Raw genomic sequence first — 20047 nt, 5'->3', positions numbered from 1 at the left:
TATAAAAATAAATGATCTGTGTTAAATAATGTGTGTGGCTGTATCTCTGCGTGTTTTCATGATTATGTGCATGTCTTCAGGTCAGTATGGCCCGTAGAAAATCTTCGTTTAACCAGGTATGAGAATATTCATGCATAAAATCGTAATGATTTATTTCTTAATAAGCTTTCGATGGGAAAAGAAGTACGACAACAGAGCAATATTACTGAAATGTGTTTATTACATTCATTGACAGAGGGACTGTGTATGTCTGTGTAATGATCTCAGCGTCATCTGCGGTTTACTCCTTGCGCACCGCACGGTCTCTGCATTTCATAGCTGTTGTAGTGGTGGTGGTGGCTGCAGCAGGAAAAGAGCATTTCACTCCGCCCCTACAGCACTGGGGTCGTGTCATCATGCCACTCCGCACAGTTTCACGTTGAGGAAGCAAGTCTCGTTCAGTCCGCACGAACCAGCCGCGGCGCACACGTCGCTGTGATCACTCTGCTACTCTGCTCCCTTGGTGAGCTTCTGTGGACCGTGCGTAAAAGTAACTGCTGCTGGTTACACAGGCATGAATCAGCAGGAGAGGGCAGCTGCCCACGTCTTTCATTCATGTGGTTTTTAAGTTACAGTTTGTTTTGTTGTCAATTTGAAGTAGTTTGATCTTTTTGTCATGCTTGTGAAATTGAAATATTGCGAACCCCTGATCTATAAAAATAAATGATCTATGTTAAATAATGTGTGTTTCTGTATCTCTCCGTGTGATTTTTTACAGGGAATTGTTATCAAGTCCCAGTGAAAATCTTCTTTTAACCAGGTAGTTAATGTAAATAAAGCTTTCTTATTTGTCATTGGGCCGAAGTTTTCGATAGAAAATAAACGCATGACAACAGAGAAATATTACTAAAATATATTTATTGTATTCATTGTCAGAGTTTTTCATGATTTGTTGAGTATACATGTATGCACCGCGCGGCCAGTGTATTTCCTTGTTGTGGTGGTGTCTGCAGCATTTGAAAGCATTGCGCTCTTGTTCCTCCCCTTCAGCACTGAGATCGCGTCGTCTTTTACGACTGACGTCTGACTTTAACATGAATGATCTGTCCCGTTTAATAAGATTACATTTCGGCCACGGCTGATATTCCGCCAGTCTAGTGATTGCTCCACAGTTTCATCACCGCTGAAAGTTTCATCTGAAGCAGAAGTTTTACTGCCGCTGCTTTGGAAATCACACTTGGACATGTGACTGCAGGTTGTCCCCTGCGTGGACAGTAAACCTATAGTCTTGTATCTCTTCAGATTTCTGAGGACAAATCTCCTTCCCCCACTCAGAGTAGCTCAACTATTTTTTGTTATCAGTGTCTGGCACTGGGATTTCATTATTTTGTTGAGTGTTTAAACCTGACTGAGGTGGTCTCCTTCTGATCCTCACTGTCTATCAGTCTCAGGTTCAGAAGAGTCTCCAGTCTTGTCATCAGTTTCTGGTTCTGGATGTCTATGTGGATCTGATTTCCTGGCTGGTTCTGGTCCTCCACAGTCCTCTCCATCAGCTTCTGTTTCCATCTGTTCAGTTTGTCTTTGATGAAGCTGTGAGGACTGACAACAGACACGCTGATGGTTTCTGAGCTGATGGAGCCAAGTGAATCTTTGGTCACAAACACTGCAGCTGAAAGGTCTCTCTCCTGTGTGGGTTCTCATGTGTAACCGCAAATAATCATTCCGTGCAAAATATTTATTACAAACTGAGCAGCTGAAAGGTTTCTGTCCTGTATGAGCGTGCATGTGACCCTTCAGATGTGTCTTGCGACCAAATCTTTTACCACAAACTGAGCAGCTGAAAGGTTTCTCTCCTGTGTGGATCATCATGTGACCCTTCAGATGTGACTTGCAGCCAAATCTTCTCCCACACTCAGAGCAGCTAAATGGTTTCCGACAAGCAGGTCTACTGCATCTCGAATCACAGGCAGGAACAGCTTTCTTTTCCAAAGACTTTAAACCTGACTGAGCTTCTCCGGTCTCTTTCCACTCATAACTGTCATCAGTCTCAGGTTCAGAAGAGTCTCCAGTCTGGTCTTCAGTATTTATATGTAAAGCTATATCTGGATCTGAGTTCCTGGCTGGTTCTGGTCCTCCACAGTCCTCTCTATCAGCTTCTGTTTCCATCTGTTCAGTTTGTCTTTGATGAAGCTGTGAGGGCTGAGGTTTCTCTTCATCATCTTCACTCTTCACAGGGACAGGAGTGAATGGGAACTTGGTGATATCAGCCTCCTCCAGCCCTTGAAGCTGCTCTCTCTCCTGACTGATCCAGAGTTCCTCCTGTTCCTCTTTAATGTGTGGGGGCTCTGGGTGCTGCTGGTCCAGACTGGGGCTCCACTCCCACTGCTCAGGGGGAACCTCTTCTTTACTCACCGACAGCTGCTGGACATCTGCAGGAAAACAGACAGAGAAATGTTGGTGTTAATTCACATCACTGCTCAAAAACTCGGTAGTAAACTATTCTAGAGATTCTCTGAACTCTCCAGAGATACTCGAATAATCAAACACAAAGCACAGAGAAACACAGAGATGGTTAAAGGTGAATATTGTAAAGGTTTTATGTAATTAATCACAGGGGAGTTAAAGGAAAAGAAGTCACAAGGTCTATCAGTTCAGTTTTTCCAGGCAGCTCCCAAAGAGCGTAGAGAAACATAGTGAATCTATACTATACACAAAACAACAAGTCTATACTCATTGGAAAGCAGCCAAATGAATATTTTTCTAAACCAATGAAAAACACTTCACAAACCACGGCCAATAACCAATGATAAGCTTTTGCATGTCTCCACGCAATTTAATATATTTAGCTTTTCCTTTAATGGTCATTCAGACTTACTGTCTTACTTCTTCACCAATGACTGTCATATATGTTTTCACAGTGGACACGGTCCCAAGCCTAGAGCCCAGGAATGTACCTGCACCCGTCGCAGTAAGCCAAATCTCTACATGGGCCTCTGACTACATCTCAATGTCACAGCTCAAAGAACAGCGAGAGACCGTTTTGAACACAAAAAATATACAAATGATAATAAATAAAACTTGCGGAATCATAATTCCATAACAGAAGTTCTACAGATCACTGAGCATCACACTGTTCACTCAGCCGTGTCAGGTCTCCTCACAACATCTAGTGAAGCTGATTTTTCAAATTAGTAAGGCCCCAGGACCCATAGGTGGTCATTTGAGTGGATTCATGGGAAAAAACACAATCTAAGCGGTCCTAAAAATCAACGTGGACCGTCCCAAAATTTAAAATCTGTTTTTACTACATTATCATTAGTTAAAATCACTCAAAGAGACATCTAACATGATTAAAGTGCTCATATTATGCTCATTTTCAGGTTCATAATTGTATTTAGAAGTTGTACCAGAATGTACAGAATGCAGTTGTACTGCACATTGCTGCAGCTCCTCTTTTCACCCTGTGTGTTGGGTTGAGTGAGGCATCTCACTTCTATTCTGTTCTGTTCTGTTGGGAGTCGCACATGCGCAGTAAGTACTGCTAGCTAGTCAGTTGCAGAGTATGAGGTCGTGCCACGCTAGCAGCTAGGTGAGCATTATAACGTGTTACAAAGTGACGCGCGTTTGTCATGGCAGTGTTGCCAACTTGGCGACTTTGTCGCTAGATTTAGCGACTTTTTAGACCCCCATAGCGACATTTTTTTTACAAAAGCGACTAGCGACAAATCTGGCGACTTTCTGTAGAAAAGACAGCGACTTTCTGTAAGAAAAAGTCGCCAGTATTGTCCAGCGAGCATTCGAGGTATTTCACTCCTGTGGCCGCCAAAACAGTCACACAGTCTCTCTTCTGTTCTGTGACTGAGGAGCAGAGGAGCAGCCCCTCCCCTCTCTCTTCATATGCATATTTGGCTGAAGAGTTCTATTTCTTTCTATCTACCTTGCTGACACAACCACTAAGCTTTATGCAAATTATTGCGTTATGACGTCACAAATATGTGAATGAGCGTATGACGTCATCTAGCTACTTTTGGAGCTGGTGCTAGCGACTTTCATTGGAAAAGAGTTGGCAACACTGCGTCACGGAAGTAAAGGCTGGACTACAATAGAGCTGTTTGGAGCAGTTTGTCAACAGTGTGATGGTAAGTTCCTTTGGGGTGGACTTTGCTTTTTTTTTCAATTTGTAAACCTATAATGAGCAAAAAAAGATATATAACACAAGAAAGTTAAGGGGAAAAGCCAAAAAGCATATTATGAGCACTTTAAAACATTATACAAATGATGAGGCCTAAATGATCAATCATAAACCTTTTTATTTAAATTCTTCTGAAAAGATAAGAGGTATCAGTCCCACCACAAACAAGGACTCTTGCAAAGCGAGGATAACGGATAAAAAAAACAACCTTTTAACGTTTGGGAACCTGACTAAACATTTTAATGGTCCTCTCTGTCTAAAGAGTACAAAAGTCCCCTTCCTAGTCACTCAGATTAACCAAAATCACATGTACCGTTTCATCATAATGATGTAGCTTTAACTTTCTTTGCTAACTTGACACTACTAACAAAGATTAATACTCAGTTTATGATGCATGTTTGCCACTGAGTGATGAGTTGTAGAAACTACCTCACCCTCCAAAGGCTGGAGGAACTGCAAGGGGGAGCAATAATTCAGAAAATTCTGATTTTATTGTTAATGGAATGTCAGATGGTCAGTTTACCCCCCCCCCATCGATTTATACACTATATTTATACACTTTACGCCACTTCGACATGCATTCTTACAATTTCATTTATTGGGGACGTCCTGAAATAGATATGTAAGACAAATGTACTTCTTCAACCACTGATTATTATAATTAATGTGTTTATCACTTTAATGTTGAAGCTGCTAAAGGTGGAGCTCGTTTTAAGTACTTGTATGGCTGGGGTATTTTAATTTATAATAATACATTTTTACATGTATTAGTTAGTTAACCGTTTTTTGAGATTATTTTTATGCGCATTTCCGCCTTTAATGATAGTACAGCTCAGACATAAAAGGGGAGAGAGAGGAGGAAGACATGCAGGAAACCGTCACAGATCGGACTCGAACCTTCTGCGTCGAGGAGTTAACCTCAATATATGTGTGCCTGCTGGGCTAACCGGCCACTAGTTCACAAATCTTAATGTATAAAGTAGCCCAACTAAAGCTGGCAGGCAAATGTAACATTCAGTACAGTAGAATTCCATACAATATAAGTTGAATCTGAGTAAAGTTACAGTGACTACTTTAGTTTTAATAAATGCGCTCAGTTTGTTTCCATCTAAGGCAGGAGAGTTTGTAAATGAACACACCAGCGTCCAGAAGTTCCCGTTGTCGCTCGTTCTCCTCTTTTGACCGACACCGTTCCTCCTCATACTCTGCTATCGTTCTTTCAAACAGCACAAATATCTCTTCAGCAGCCGCAGTTAGTCGCTGCTTCACCAACGCTCTCAGCATTTGGACCTTAGACATCTTCACACAAACTCGGTCAAAACACCTCTCCAACCAAACAGTCACTTAGCATGCTAAGCTAACTTTAATAGCTGTGTAGCTACAGGAAGATGATTCCGAGGGGAAAAAAGGTGAACAGCGCAAAGTCATCCGGGTTTCCAGACATACAGAGGCTCTGATGGATCAGTAACGTTACTGTTGGGATTATAGAAACAGAAAACACAACAAACCGGGCTGTTTCCACCATAGACAGTATAGAAAGGTTTCTACTAGCTCACGTTAGGCTACTACTGCTCAAAGAGTAACATCCGCTTCCGCTGATGGTGAGTAGCCGCCACCTACTATACCGGAGTGTGTATTATCATGACTTTAAACAATGATTATAGTGGCTTTTCAATGATCTGGACGGGTGTAAAGTTCTGTTTGGGTGGAGCCAATTATCTTGCTGGCCTGATTTATTATTCGTGCAAGTTTTGTTTTGTGTTTGATGGTATTAGTACTGAAGGCCCAGGTCTAAAATACACGGCCCACCACTGCGTATAATTACATTATTTTATGTGACACCATTTTTCTTGGCTACTTGGCACTGGCAGTTGTTTAAGGACTCTGCTGCGTTTATCACCATCATCTTTAAGGTAGCATCAAAACTTCTTCTCATTTGTTTGCTAACTTGGTCTACGTTTGAGACACCTTGTTTGGGGCTCTCGCCGTGTCTCTGCATCTTTCAGGCTTCCTCGCTCTGCCTGGAGTTTGGATTGACGCGCTGGCTGGTCATGAGAAGCACATTCAGTTTACAGCTATTTGGCGCCACCCGTTGTTGTGGATGTGTATTGCCGTCTAAAAGTCTAGATCCCGAATGTAGTACGACCTCGATTTTTCAGATATCTTCATAGGGGAAAAAAACAACCCCGTCTTATATTTAAGTCAATACAGTAATAATTCAAATACAAATTGCAATAAACATTCATGAATATATATGAATAGCAAAAGAAAAAGAGGCAGTGTAGTGGATGATATTCACTTTTAATGTGTAAATATGCCCCAAACGTGTCCAGAACTCTTAAAGGGTAACTGTTTTTTTTTCAACCTGGACCCCATTTCCCCATGCATTTATGTCTAATAGACTGATGTGACCAAAAATCTTTGAACTTGGTCCAGTATTGAGCGAGATTGCAGTGATGAGCCGGAGCGAACCGAGCTGCAATGTAATCTAATGGAGCAATTGTGCAGCCTTGGTTTTTGTCCACTAAAGGGGATTTTTTTTTTTTTTGTGTGTGTGGTCCTGACAGGCTCAGATTGTTACTAAAAGTGTATGACAATCCTGGCAGTTTGTTGTTTCAGAGTAGGCTACAGAAATATAGGTGGTCATCCGACTATAACAACCTCATCCACATAACACAAACCCACAATTTCTGTAGCCTAGATTTTTGGTCCCATCAGTCTATTAGACATAAATGCATGGGGAAATGGGGTCCAGGTTGGGAAAAAAAAACAACGATAGTAACCCTTTAACCCTCTGTTGCTCCACAGTTTCATCACTGCTACTTTGGAAATCACACTTTGAAACGTGACTGCAGGTTGTCACCTGCATGGACAGTAAACCTATAGTTTTGTATCTCTTCAGATTTCTGAGGACAAATCTCCTTTCCCACTCAGAGTAGCTCAACTATTTTTTGTTATCATTAGTGTCTGGCACTGGGATTTCATTATTTTGTTGAGTGTTTAAACCTGACTGAGGTGGTCTCCTTCTGATCCTCACTGTCTATCAGTCTCAGGTTCAGAAGAGTCTCCAGTCTTGTCATCAGTTTCTGGTTCTGGATGTCTATGTGGATCTGAGTTCCTGGCTGGTTCTGGTCCTCCACAGTCCTCTCCATCAGCTTCTGTTTCCATCTGTTCAGTTTGTCTTTGATGAAGCTGTGAGGACTGACAACAGACACGCTGATGGTTTCTGAGCTGATGGAGCCAAGTGAATCTTTGGTCACAAACACTGCAGCTGAATCTTTTCTCTCCTGTGTGGCGTCTCATGTGTTGCTGTAAAGTAGCTTTATATCCAAAAGATTTCTTACAAACTGAGCAGCTAAATTGTTTCTCTCCTGTGTGGCGTCTCATGTGGCTCTTTAAACCCCTACTCTGTGCAAAAGATGTATGATAAAGTGAGCAGCTGAAAGCTTTTTCTCCTGTGTGGGTTCTCATGTGTAACCGCAAATAATAATTCCGTGCAAAATATTTATTACAAACTGAGCAGCTGAAAGGTTTCTCTCCTGTGTGGATCATCATGTGACCCTTCAGATGTGACTTGCAGCCAAATCTTCTCCCACACTCAGAGCAGCTAAATGGTTTCTGACAAGCAGGTCTACTGCATCTCGAATCACAGGCAGGAACAGCTTTCTTTTCCAAAGACTTTAAACCTGACTGAGCTTCTCCGGTCTCTTTCCACTCATAACTGTCATCAGTCTCAGGTTCAGAAGAGTCTCCAGTCTGGTCTTCAGTATTTATATGTAAAGCTATATCTGGATCTGAGTTCCTGGCTGGTTCTGGTCCTCCACAGTCCTCTCTATCAGCTTCTGTTTCCATCTGTTCAGTTTGTCTTTGATGAAGCTGTGAGGGCTGAGGTTTCTCTTCATCATCTTCACTCTTCACAGGGACAGGAGTGAATGGGAACTTGGTGATATCAGCCTCCTCCAGCCCTTGAAGCTGCTCTCTCTCCTGACTGATCCAGAGTTCCTCCTGTTCCTCTTTAATGTGTGGGGGCTCTGGGTGCTGCTGGTCCAGACTGGGGCTCCACTCCCACTGCTCAGGGGGAACCTCTTCTTTACTCACCGACAGCTGCTGGACATCTGCAGGAAAACAGACAGAGAAATGTTGGTGTTAATTCACATCACTGCTCAAAAACTCGGTAGTAAACTATTCTAGAGATTCTCTGATCTCCAGAGATACTCGAATAATCAAACACAAAGCACAGAGAAACACAGAGATGGTTAAAGGTGAATATTGCAAAGGTTTTATGTATTTAATCACAGGGGAGTTAAAGTGCTCATATAGCCCCCCCCCCCGCTGGTAGCCAAAAGAATGGAGCTCAGCTCAACCCCCGTTGTTGCGGTCGTGTCACAGTTGGTCGCGCTCATGGAGGACCAAGTCCGGGAGGCAACCAACCTGGGAATTTCTGCTGCACAGCTGGGTTCTGATGCAGAGGAATTAATCAGAGGAGGCGAATGCCAGATTTTGTTCGGCGGCCCGGAGTTTTGGCTAAGCCGAAAATGGCGAGGTCTACCGGGTCAACCTAATCGGCATCGTGGTTGACGAGGTGCATCTCACCTATAAATGGTAAGTGAAGGAAAGGAAATTCACTAAAAAGTAGTCGTAACGATTCAATTGCAAACGTGATTGAGATGCGATCTGGCGTGAGTCAAGTCAGCACTCATGTCCCCGATTTGAAAATACAGTTGTGTTAGACTGCTGTATACATTTATATTGTGCTCCCATATATCTCAACCAGGGGAACAGCTGTAAAAGGACAGACGGCATTCAGAGAGAGCTTCGCCAGGCTGGGGGAACTTAGGTCTGTCGTAAAACCAGGTAATTAAAACAATACTAGTTGTTGTGTGTGTACCATGTCACTGGACAGGTATTGTCTCAGTAAGAACATTTATGTAACCTAAGCATTCAAAGCTGGTGTACGTTTTCACGGTGCTTACCTCCTCTCCCTTGATAACCTCCCCCACCCTTAAGGCTGTTTTATGCTTCTGCGTCAACTCCACGCCACTGTAGCTACGGCGTCGCTCCTTTGGCGTCGTGACCCTTTTTGTGGTTGAACGCGTTTCTTTGCATTGCGGTGCATTTCACCGCTACAACGCTAGGGGGTGTGTGGTTTCCGGAGGGTCAATCACGAAACTCTGCCATTTCCGACGAAAGAGAGAGAGCCAGTTCATGTTATGTTAGCAAGCGAACTTTAGCACAACTGCCCACAAAGTACTGCTTGCTTGTGTGCTAATTTCAACACGTTACTGACATATAGACACTTTACAAACTGATAACCCCGTCACTGTAACCAAAATATGTCTGAGTTTATTTGCAAAGCTTATGTCAGTGAACTAGCATGTTGCTACTCCTCACAGTAGGCTGCTTGAAACACCGACTGTCAAGGCACAGGACGAGTTGACCAATCACAGTCCTTGTGGTCTGCGTCGCCTCGATGCAAAGTTACAAATTTTTTGGAGGTGCACATCGAGCTACGGCAGAGGGCTCGGAGGGGGGGTTCGTGTCGACGCAGAGGGGTCTGTGGGGGTACGCTGTCGATTCGACGCAGAAGCATAACACAGCCTTTACTCCTATAACCTCTCATCAACCCTAACCCCCCCTTTACCTGTGCCCTTAGTCAAAATCAGCCTAGTAGCCACTTCATAACACTCTGCTTTAAAACATTCCAACTGACTATTTTCCAAAAATAGAATCTGGCATTGTTGCCTTGTCAGTCGTGTCTTTTTCAAGCCGTTTTTCAAGTCTCTTTTTCAGTAGACACTCCCATTGCTGCTCACTGATGGGTTTCATTTATGTGTTTTAGCAACATGACATCATGACTTCGCGTAAACATACACGCCACTTTCCTAAAGCCAAGTGGCGTGTTATCTGTAGGCATTTTGAGCTATCCGCCTGTATGTCCATGCTGTAGCTACGCTGTATACAGCGGACGGCAGTCTGCAGCGTCACAGCGTAAACCTACACGCCACTTTCTAAAGCCACGTGGCGTGTTATCGCGAGGCTACGTGTTATCGCAAGGCTACGGTTGGGTTTAGGAAAAGAACAAACGTGGAAAGGAAACATCACACACGGGACACAAAGGAAAAGTGACACGCAGCACACGGTCCCCGCTCTCCTGGTTGAAAGTCCTGTGTTTTAGGGTTTAGGAAAAGAACAAACGTGGAAAGGAAACATTACACGGGACACGGTCCCCGCTCTCCTGGTTGAAAGTCAGGACAGACTTTTTGCCCTTTCATACTACTCGCTACGGTGTCAGTTCACACGCAATCGCAAGGTAATGTAAGTCAATGGATGCCAAACGGCGTTGATAAACACGCTAAAAAGCGAGTATGCGTCTTGATAACACGCCAATAATGGCATAGGAATTGCCGTGTCATACATACGCCACTTCATGAGATCAGTCTGGTTTTAGGTACACCTGTGTTGGCATTGACTGCATCAGCTTATTTGCAATCAAGAGCAAAGGTGAAGAAACGGTTGCATTTGGACTCTGCGACTACCATCACTGTGAGCCCCAACAGGACCAACATCAGGCTTGACTGAGACAAGTCGCCACGGATTCCCTGGACTGTCTGGACTGGATAGTTTGGGAAGTCAAGGAGAAGGGCCTGAACATGTCGCCGTTAATTATATATTGCCGGACATTAAAAATAGTTGGGCCATCTGAAGGTCTTTCTTTACATATAGATGACAGGATATGAGGATAAGATTTTGAGTGTGTGTGTTGGTGTTTTCTCACCTGAGAACTGAAGGTCTTCCAGGCTGCTGAAGATGTTTAGTGCCATCTCAGTATCAGTTGTGTCCTCTGGTTGAGTCTGAGTAATGCCCGCTACTGTTCCAATGTGCAGGAAGCGTTCATTTTGCTGCTTTAACTGGAGTAGAGGAGTCGCACATGTGTTTGCTAATTCTTTTTGTTTTCCTATTGCACATTTGTGAGAGGTGGTGATTGACATTTTGGACAGCCTGTTAAACACTGCCTTCTTTGACCCACCATATGAAAGGATGATATTCAAATAGTGGGAAAATGCAGACAAATGGGACTGTCTGCCTCTGATGGCAATGGCAGCTGCAGCACAGGTGGTGAGGCGGGAGTGGTTGGTAATGGTGTTGAACACAGACAGCAAGAATGGAGAGAGGCGATGGAGATCTGCCTCTAATGCAGAAAATGAGAAACAGGCCAAGTCCTTAGGTGAGGACCTCCAAAGCATGAACCCCTCCTTTGGGCTGCAGAGTAGTGTGCATTCACGCTGAATGAGCTGAAGGATGCATGGTTTTAAGTGTTCCAAAAGCTCCTTGTGCGCCACGATTCTCTTGGCAGCTCCTTTCCAATTCTTTTTATTGATGTGGTTAATTATCAGACCATCTTCTGGTTCACAAACCTTGGAAACCTTTCGAGACGGATAATTAATGATGACCTGAAATATATGTTTCAACATTAGTATCAGCATTTGTTTTTTTAAGTGGGATGCACTAGGTCTATGACTACATTGACATTGTGTAAGGTAGTTCGCTTAAACTGACTTGTAATGATAACTAGTTGCAGTGGCATGACCAACTTCACTGACAGATCTAAAGTCAGAGGGGGACTACACGACATAGGCTACAACTTGCATAACGTGATACATGATACAACAATACATAAACCACGGTGATATCCTGAGATGTTAATAGAGTGCTATGGTGACATTTTGTTATAACTCATTAAAAATATTGTAGGCCTATGTAGCAAGTTGGAGTGGATCAAAATGAACTTACCTCTGTTCTGCTCCTCCGTGCAGTAGACCTAGTGTCTCCACCAGGACTCAAAGGGTTAGGGCACAATTTGTTGACATCCCTCGGAGTTTTAGTGGGAGTAGGCTCCCGTTCTCTCTCATCAGCACTAGTGCTACCGGTGGATGAAGATGTCGCTCCCCCGTTCTCTTCTTCCCATCTCCTGTAATGGGGCAGATCGTGTTCCAAGTGCGATATGATTGTTACACACCGATTGCACACTCTATCTGATTTACCCGTCTCTCGCACGACCGTCAATCCAATTCCTTTTAACCTCTCGACGATGCTCAGTGGCTTCTTTAGTTTAGCAAACAAATCGGCCGAGTGGGTGTAAATACCACTCACTCTCATGTTTTTTTTGCACAACCTGCAGAAATCGCTCGATGCCATTGCTGCTTCTGCAAACCGCTGATCAATGCTACAAACCAACGTTTGTTGACATGTTTCGCATGTTTCCTGCCTGGAGTTTTCGCGTCGCTCTGCGAAGTACGTCACCCGGATCGTTGGTCTGATTGGTTGAAGGACTATCCAATTGCGATAGAGTCATTTGAACTATGACTAGACACACACACACACACACACACACACACACACACACACACACACACACACACACACACACACACACACACACACACACACACACACACACACACTATACAAGTACAAATCATTTTCTTTTCCTCAGCCAGGCAGAAGCTTTTTGTACCACTTCTTCTTTGGCTTTGTCATTATCTGGCTCTGAAGATCTACCAGCTGGGACCTCATGGTGCTCTCGGTCCTCTCCCACCCTTGCTCCTTTTCCTGCTGAGTCAGCTTCAGGCTTTCTGTGGCCTGAAGGAGGGATGACTTGGTTGAGATTACTCTCCAGCTGCTGCTCAGCCTTCTTCAGAGCAGCCAGGAGGCAGTCACTCACAAAGCTTAGCTCCTCAATCTGATCCACATAGGAGGCTCTTGATTTCTCGCTCTCCTCCAGCAAGGTTTTCTCCTGCTGCCATAGGACACGCTCACTCTCCAGCTGATGTTCACACTTTTTCTCAAGAGCAGCCATGAGGTTCTTGTTGTTTTTGTCCTGCATCTCTAGCTGGGCTCTACGGGAAGCCTGGGATCTTTCCATCATTGTCTTTCCCTCCACCTGTTTTAGGAGAGCTTCCACCATCTTGCTCAATTTATCCTTCAGCTCCTGAGCTTGAGCCCTCTCCATCTCCAGATAGCTCTCCAACATCACGTTGGTGGTCTTAGCTTCTGCGAGCGTCTGTCTCTCTTCACGAAGCTCCATCTTCTGAGTCTCCACATTGTTTTTAAGGGCCTCCTTCTCTCCCTTCATCTGCTCCAATTTGACTTTCAGGTCTTGAGTAATGAAGATCTGCAGGTCGAGATCTTTCTGGGCTTTTCGCAGCCTGTTGCTGATTTTTCCCAGCTGGGATTTCAGATACTCTGTTTCCCTGGGTGGGGAGTTGACACGTTCAGCAAGCTGAACTTTCAATTCACACCTCTCCCTCTGCATCAGCTCTTTCTCACGGCTCCAACTGCTGCCCTCTCTCTGTTGTTGGAGCTGATCGAGGAGATTGGCCAGCAAGTCCTCTCGGATTATCAGGTGAACTCTTCCCTCAGATTCACATTGGGTGAGCCTCGCCTCGCTGTCCTTCAGTTCACGCCGTACTTGTTCTTCAAGTGAACTGAGATAGAATTTCATTGGCGGTTCAATCTCTCTGGAGTGGAATTCCATGTTTTCCAACTTTGTATACTGCTGGACCAGTGTCTTTTCTCCTGTTGCAATGTGCACCTTTGGATTGTCACAGTCAAATGACTCTCTGATACAAACTGTGAGTGAATTTGTGTCAGAACTAAAGTTGGGTCCCGGTATTCAGTGTGTCGTTATGACAACAACATGTGTTCTTATGTTTTCAATCCAAATGGTTATTGATTCTATTCCATTCTATATTTGATTCTATTGTTGCTGGGTTGTTGGGATACCAGTTTGTTTATGTTTGAATATACAGTATGAATGTAAGGATTTCTGATGATTCCTAAAATACGGCAAAGAAAGAACACTTGACCTATTATTTAAGATGTGCATTTACCACAATAAAAATGTTTTGTATTTTATTCAAACTGTCCAATACTTTTTATGTTGGATTTGAAAAGCCGTTTAGCCCCTGCTCGTGTTGATCTTGTACATGTTAAAAGTTGTCGTAAAGGAAGCGAAATATGAAGCTTGTGGGAATAAAGATTGAGGAAGCTGAGATCCTTCAACGTGTGCAGCAGAATGTTGATGATGTTGAGATGTTCTACCAGTCTGTTGTGGCCAGCGCTCTGTTCTCCTCCGCCATCTGCTGGGGCAGCAGCATCGGAGCCAGCGACACAAACAGACTGAACAAACTGATCAGGAAGGCTGGCTCCGTTATTGGCTACAAACAGGAGACATTTGAAGCTATGGTGGAGAGGACGTCTCTGAACAAACTGTTATCTATCATGGATAACCCCGACCACCCTCTCCACCCCACACTGGTCCAACAGAGGAGCACCTTCTCTAAGAGGCTATGACAGCTTCGTTGTTGCACGGTACAAGAAATCATTCCTACCACAGGCAATAAAACTTTTTAACGCCTCATCACTGGGTGCTAGATAAGACTCATAGACATCACAACTGCACTGAATGCACCTTGCACAATAGGTTTATCTACATCCTATCATTACTAGTGAAACAGTTTTTTTACAACATTTTTACTCCCCAACTTGCACATTAAGTTGATCTATATCTATTGAAACAGTTGTACATTTTATTTCCAAATTGTATATATTTTAAATATTGCTCGTGTAGTATTCTATTATTATTTCATGTATATTGTTTCCTATTATTTAATGTTTACTCTGTATGTGTGCTGTGTGTCTGATAGTTTGCTGCTGCAACACCGTTATTTCCCATTTTTTGGGATCAATAAAAATCTATCTATCTAAAGGGCTTTTCACACGAGGCAGCGACACTTTGCCTGCGTAGTCGCGTGGATCCGCGGGATCTCGCTCCTCGTGAAGGACGATTCACAAACATCTCATTTCACTGAGTGACATGACATGTTTTCACTTGTGAGCTATTTCTATTCTGTTGTATATGTTATAGGGTTAGATATGTAAATATGTACATACAGTATGTAAATAGATTATCTAATGATGTTTTACAGTTTCTTTTGTTTGATCATAATTACTGATAAAATAAGACACATTCTATTCTATTTGTTTTACTATATCAGTAATTATGATCAACCAAAAAGTCAAACAAATGATAGAATTATGTTACGCAGTTTTACAGTTTTTCCTCTATTTGCCACACAAGCCATTTACATATGGGGGTTTCCGTGCACCGTCTTCCAATGCCACCCTGCCAAGACCTTTCGCCACACCTTGTCAAATTTTCTAGATCCGCCACTGGCACCCGTCACAGTAAGCCAAATCTCTACATGGGCCTCTGACTGCATCTCAATGTCACAGCTCAAAGAACAGCGAGAGACCGTTTTGAACACAGTGCATACTGAAAAATGAACAAATGATAATTAATAAAACTCAAGGAATCATACTTCCATAACAGAAGTTCTACAGATCACTGAGCATCACAAGAATACTTTTTTTCAGGAGTGGAGAGAGGAGTTGCTGCCAGATATGTGTGGTCTGGATGTGTCCAGTGATATACCTCGGACACAACGCTATGTCACCATGTCAGGATTTCCCTCCTCTAATCAACAGGGCTGTGAGACATGAGACAATACCAACCATTGTTTTTATTTTAAATCTTTTAGATAACAGGAAACCATGGCTGTATTATAGCCTATTGACTGCACGAAACACTGAGCAGCTGCAGTCTCTCTCTCGTAGTTTCATCACCGCTGCTTTGGAAATCACACTTGGACATGTGACTGCAGGTTGTCCCCTGCGTGGACAGTAAACCTATAGTCTTGTATCTCTTCAGATTTCTGAGGACAAATCTCCTTCCCCACTCTGAGTAGCTCAACTATTTTTTGTTATCATTAGTGTCTGGCACTGGGATTTCATTATTTTGTTGTGTTTAAACCTGACTGAGGTGGTCTCCTTCTGATCCTCACTGTCTATCAGTCTCAGGTTCAGAAGAGTCTCCAGTAGGGCTGAACGATTTTTGAAAATAAGCTAATTGCGATTTTTTTTCAAAAATATTGCGATTTAATATAAGATTATATTTTAAGCTCTTTGTCTTCTGTATTATTCAACAAAGACAAGCAATAAATAATTGTTTAGTATGAACAACACACAATTAGATATATTAAACAAACTGTTCTTTCCTGGAGGCCAGGCCTGTATGTGATGATGAAATTAGGTGATGCATGAATTTATATGAATGATATTTTTTATTTAACTACTTCAGTCACAGTAGTATATTGAGCACTGACCAAGCCTGGTGTAAACATTCATATGAAAGTCAGAAACAAATCACACAAACTAAAGTGCAGATTGCAGAAAATATAAAAACAAATATGTGGCTTTACCACACTTAGTAGTATTTAGATCATTTAATTATTTACTATAATAAACGTGTAAACATGTGGATTGCACTTTTTAAATACTGTCTTTGAACTTTACTAGACAGTTAAATAAGTAAAAATATAGTATATACAACGGTGTATTTTTTTTTACAGCGCACACAGAGGAGCTGCCTCCAGCCCCTCCCTCATGAAGTTGCGTGCCGGACAACGTCAACGTTGCCCTTGCTCAGAGAGGCTATCGTTACGTTAGCAGTAGCATGCTGCTGCTGCTGGTCTTGCCGTGGGATTAACTGTACTAATAAAACTAATAAAACAACGCAGCCACGCTGCTGTGAAAGCTCCCTGAACGTCATTTCTCAGAGTCTGGTTGTTACCCCACCCCGTGGCAGTCTCCTTGATACCATATCTTTATAACGGAGCTAGCTAACTGGAGCTAACCGCTCATCAGAGCTAATCGTTGCTAACCGAGCCTTCAGTTCTGCGTGCCTGTATCCATTAACTGCATGTATGGACTCGAGCCCGAATAATACCCTTCATTTTATTAAAATGGCTGTAAAAGTTTTAAACTACAACTCAGAGTTGTTTGAATGACCGAAATCTGCTCAAGCTACGGCGTAGCGTTAGCGTGCTAAGTTGATGCTTTCTCTGTGGAGTGCAGACTGATTTATTCTCGCGAGTCACGTGACCAAATCGCAGCCTTTGCGATTAGGAAATCACGTTTTAGCATATCGTGATATTATTGCAAATGCAATTAATCGTTCAGCCCTAGTCTCCAGTCTTGTCATCAGTTTCTGGTTCTGGATGTCTATGTGGATCTGAGTTCCTGGCTGGTTCTGGTCCTCCACAGTCCTCTCCATCAGCTTCTGTTTCCATCTGTTCAGTTTGTCTTTGATGAAGCTGTGAGGGCTGACAACAGACACGCTGATGGTTTCTGAGCTGATAAAGCCAAGTGAATCTTTGGTCACAAACACTGCAGCTGAAAGGTCTCTCTCCTGTGTGGCGTCTCATGTGGCTCTTTAAACCCCTACTCTGTGCAAAAGATGTATTACAAAGTGAGCAGCTGAAAGCTTTCTCTCCTGTGTGGGTTAACATGTGGCTCTTTAAACCACTACTCTGTGCAAAAGATTTATTACAACCTGAGCAGCTGAAAGGTTTCTGTCCTGTATGAGCGTGCATGTGAGCCTTCAGATGTGTCTTGCGACCAAATCTTTTACCACAAACTGAGCAGCTGAAAGGTTTCTCTCCTGTGTGGATCATCATGTGACCCTTCAGATGTGACTTGCGACCAAATCTTCTCCCACACTCAGAGCAGCTAAATGGTTTCCGACAAGCAGGTCTACTGCATCTCGAATCACAGGCAGGAACAGCTTTCTTTTCCAAAGACTTTAAACCTGACTGAGCTTCTCCGGTCTCTTTCCACTCATAACTGTCATCAGTCTCAGGTTCAGAAGAGTCTCCAGTCTGGTCTTCAGTATTTATATGTAAAGCTATATCTGGATCTGAGTTCCTGGCTGGTTCTGGTCCTCCACAGTCCTCTCCATCAGCTTCTGTTTCCATCTGTTCAGTTTGTCTTTGATGAAGCTGTGAGGGCTGAGGTTTCTCTTCATCATCTTCACTCTTCACAGGGACAGGAGTGAATGGGAACTTGGTGATATCAGCCTCCTCCAGCCCTTGAAGCTGCTCTCTCTCCTGACTGATCCAGAGGTCCTCCTGTTCCTCTTTAATGTGTGGGGGCTCTGGGTGCTGCTGGTCCAGACTGGGGCTCCACTCCCACTGCTCAGGGGGAACCTCTTCTTTACTCACCGACAGCTGCTGGACATCTGCAGGAAAACAGAGAGAAATGTTGGTGTTAATTCATTATATTATTACTGTTCTAGCTTTTCTATTGTTTGCCTTTACCCACTTAGACGTTGATTAATAGAATATTGAATAATCATGTTTTATTGTTAATGGGTCTTAAATGGGTCAGATGGTCAGTTTACCCCCTGATGGATTGATTTATACACTCTATACTTACACACTCTATACTTACACATTCTATACTTACACACTTTACACCACTTCGACATGCATTCTTACAATTTTATTTATTGGGGACATCCTGAAATAGATATGTAAGACAGTAGATGTACTTCTTCAACCACGGATTATTATAATTGTGTGTATCACTTTAATGTTTAAGCTGCTAAAGGTGGAGCTAATAGACCTTTTTCACGGCAGACATGTTGACGTGTCATAGTAAGAAAAGCACAGGTGTATTCAAAACCATTAATGATGGCTGCATTCCACTTAGGAGAGGCCCTGGTATTGTGCATGCTGACTCACTGAACTAGCTTACTGGGACACTTGATGGATTTGAGCCATTGTTTAGGTTATCAATTTCAGCTGTGCTTTTCCTACTATGACAAGTCCAAAATGTCTGCTGTGAAAAAGGTCCATCTTAAGTACTTGTATATGGCTGGGTATTTTAATTTATAATAATACATTATCATGTATTAGCTTGTAAAGTTGTTGTTAGCTTGTTGTATACATCTGAATGTGTAGTAGCCTAACTAAAGCTGGCAAATGTAGCTAACGTTCAGTAAGTAGAATGACCTCAAAGTTGAATCTGAGTAAAGTTACAGTGACTTTAGTTTTAGTAAATTTGCTCAGTTTGTTTCCATCTAAGGCAGGAGAGTTTGTAAATGAACACACCAGCGTCCAGAAGTTCCCGTTGTCGCTCGTTCTCCTCTTTTGACCGACACCGTTCCTCCTCGTACTCTGCTATCGTTCTTTCAAACAGCACAAATATCTCTTCAGCAGCCGCAGTTAGTCGCTGCTTCACCAACGCTCTCAGCATTTGGACCTTAGACATCTTCACACAAACTCGGTCGAAACACCTCTCCAACCAAACAGTCACTTAGCATGCTAAGCTAACTTTAATAGCTAGATGATTCCGAGGTAAAACATTCGGGGGAAAAACAGCGCAAAGTCATCCGGGTTTCCAGACATACAGAGGCTCTGATGGATCAGTAACGTTACTGTTGGGATTATAGAAACAGAAAACACAACAAACCGGGCTGTTTCTACCATAGACTGTATATAGAAGGGTTTCTACTAGCTCACGTTACGCGCCTCACTGCTCAAAGAGTAACATCCGGTTCCGCTAACGGTGAGTTAACCTTCTCCTTCTTTAGCCGCCACCTACTGTACCGGAGTGTGTATTATCGTGACTTTAAACAATGATTATAGTGGCTTTTCAATGATCTGGACGGGTGTAAAGTTCTGTTTAGGTGGAGCCAATTATTTTACTGGCCTGATTTATTATTCGTGCAAGTTTTGTTTTGTGTTTGATGGTGAGGGCGTTGTACCAGGCTGAGGTATTAAAACAGTGAGTAGCCTATGGATTTAATCAGAGTGATAGAGAAAGACATGGCTCTGGATTTAATGACGACACTGAAGTTGGCTTCCGATCATAGACAGTAAAATTAAGCTTCCGATTTAGCAAGGAAACAACTTACAGTGATGAGTGACTGATCCTCCGTTTTTTGAACCTCTTACTGTATTGAAAGTGTGTTAG

General features: G+C 43.0%; 3 protein-coding genes across 3 annotated transcripts; all 3 read right to left on the bottom strand.

Moving 5' to 3' along the window:
• Nucleotides 1-878: 878 nt before the first annotated feature.
• Nucleotides 879-5775, bottom strand: LOC144530460 (uncharacterized). Its single transcript, XM_078270042.1, has 2 exons — nucleotides 5311-5775; nucleotides 879-2408 (listed from the first exon to the last, which is right to left on the bottom strand). Exons 1-2 carry the CDS (start codon nucleotides 5468-5470, stop codon nucleotides 1411-1413), a joined length of 1158 nt encoding a protein of 385 aa, XP_078126168.1. The 5' UTR covers nucleotides 5471-5775; the 3' UTR covers nucleotides 879-1410.
• A 684-nt stretch (nucleotides 5776-6459) lies between these two features.
• Nucleotides 6460-12476, bottom strand: LOC144530456 (uncharacterized). The gene is made up of 3 exons (XM_078270037.1): nucleotides 11963-12476; nucleotides 10947-11622; nucleotides 6460-8286 (listed from the first exon to the last, which is right to left on the bottom strand). The coding sequence occupies exons 1-3, from the start codon at nucleotides 12365-12367 to the stop codon at nucleotides 7205-7207; spliced, it is 2163 nt and encodes a 720-aa protein (XP_078126163.1). The 5' UTR covers nucleotides 12368-12476; the 3' UTR covers nucleotides 6460-7204.
• A 3858-nt stretch (nucleotides 12477-16334) lies between these two features.
• LOC144530459 (uncharacterized) lies at nucleotides 16335-19622 on the bottom strand. Its single transcript, XM_078270041.1, has 2 exons — nucleotides 19183-19622; nucleotides 16335-18308 (listed from the first exon to the last, which is right to left on the bottom strand). Exons 1-2 carry the CDS (start codon nucleotides 19340-19342, stop codon nucleotides 17254-17256), a joined length of 1215 nt encoding a protein of 404 aa, XP_078126167.1. The 5' UTR covers nucleotides 19343-19622; the 3' UTR covers nucleotides 16335-17253.
• Nucleotides 19623-20047: the final 425 nt, after the last annotated feature.

This window comes from Sander vitreus, chromosome 15 (genome assembly GCF_031162955.1).
Source record: "Sander vitreus isolate 19-12246 chromosome 15, sanVit1, whole genome shotgun sequence".
NCBI lineage: Eukaryota > Metazoa > Chordata > Actinopteri > Perciformes > Percidae > Sander > Sander vitreus.
This window is presented reverse-complemented; position numbering and strand designations above follow the sequence as displayed.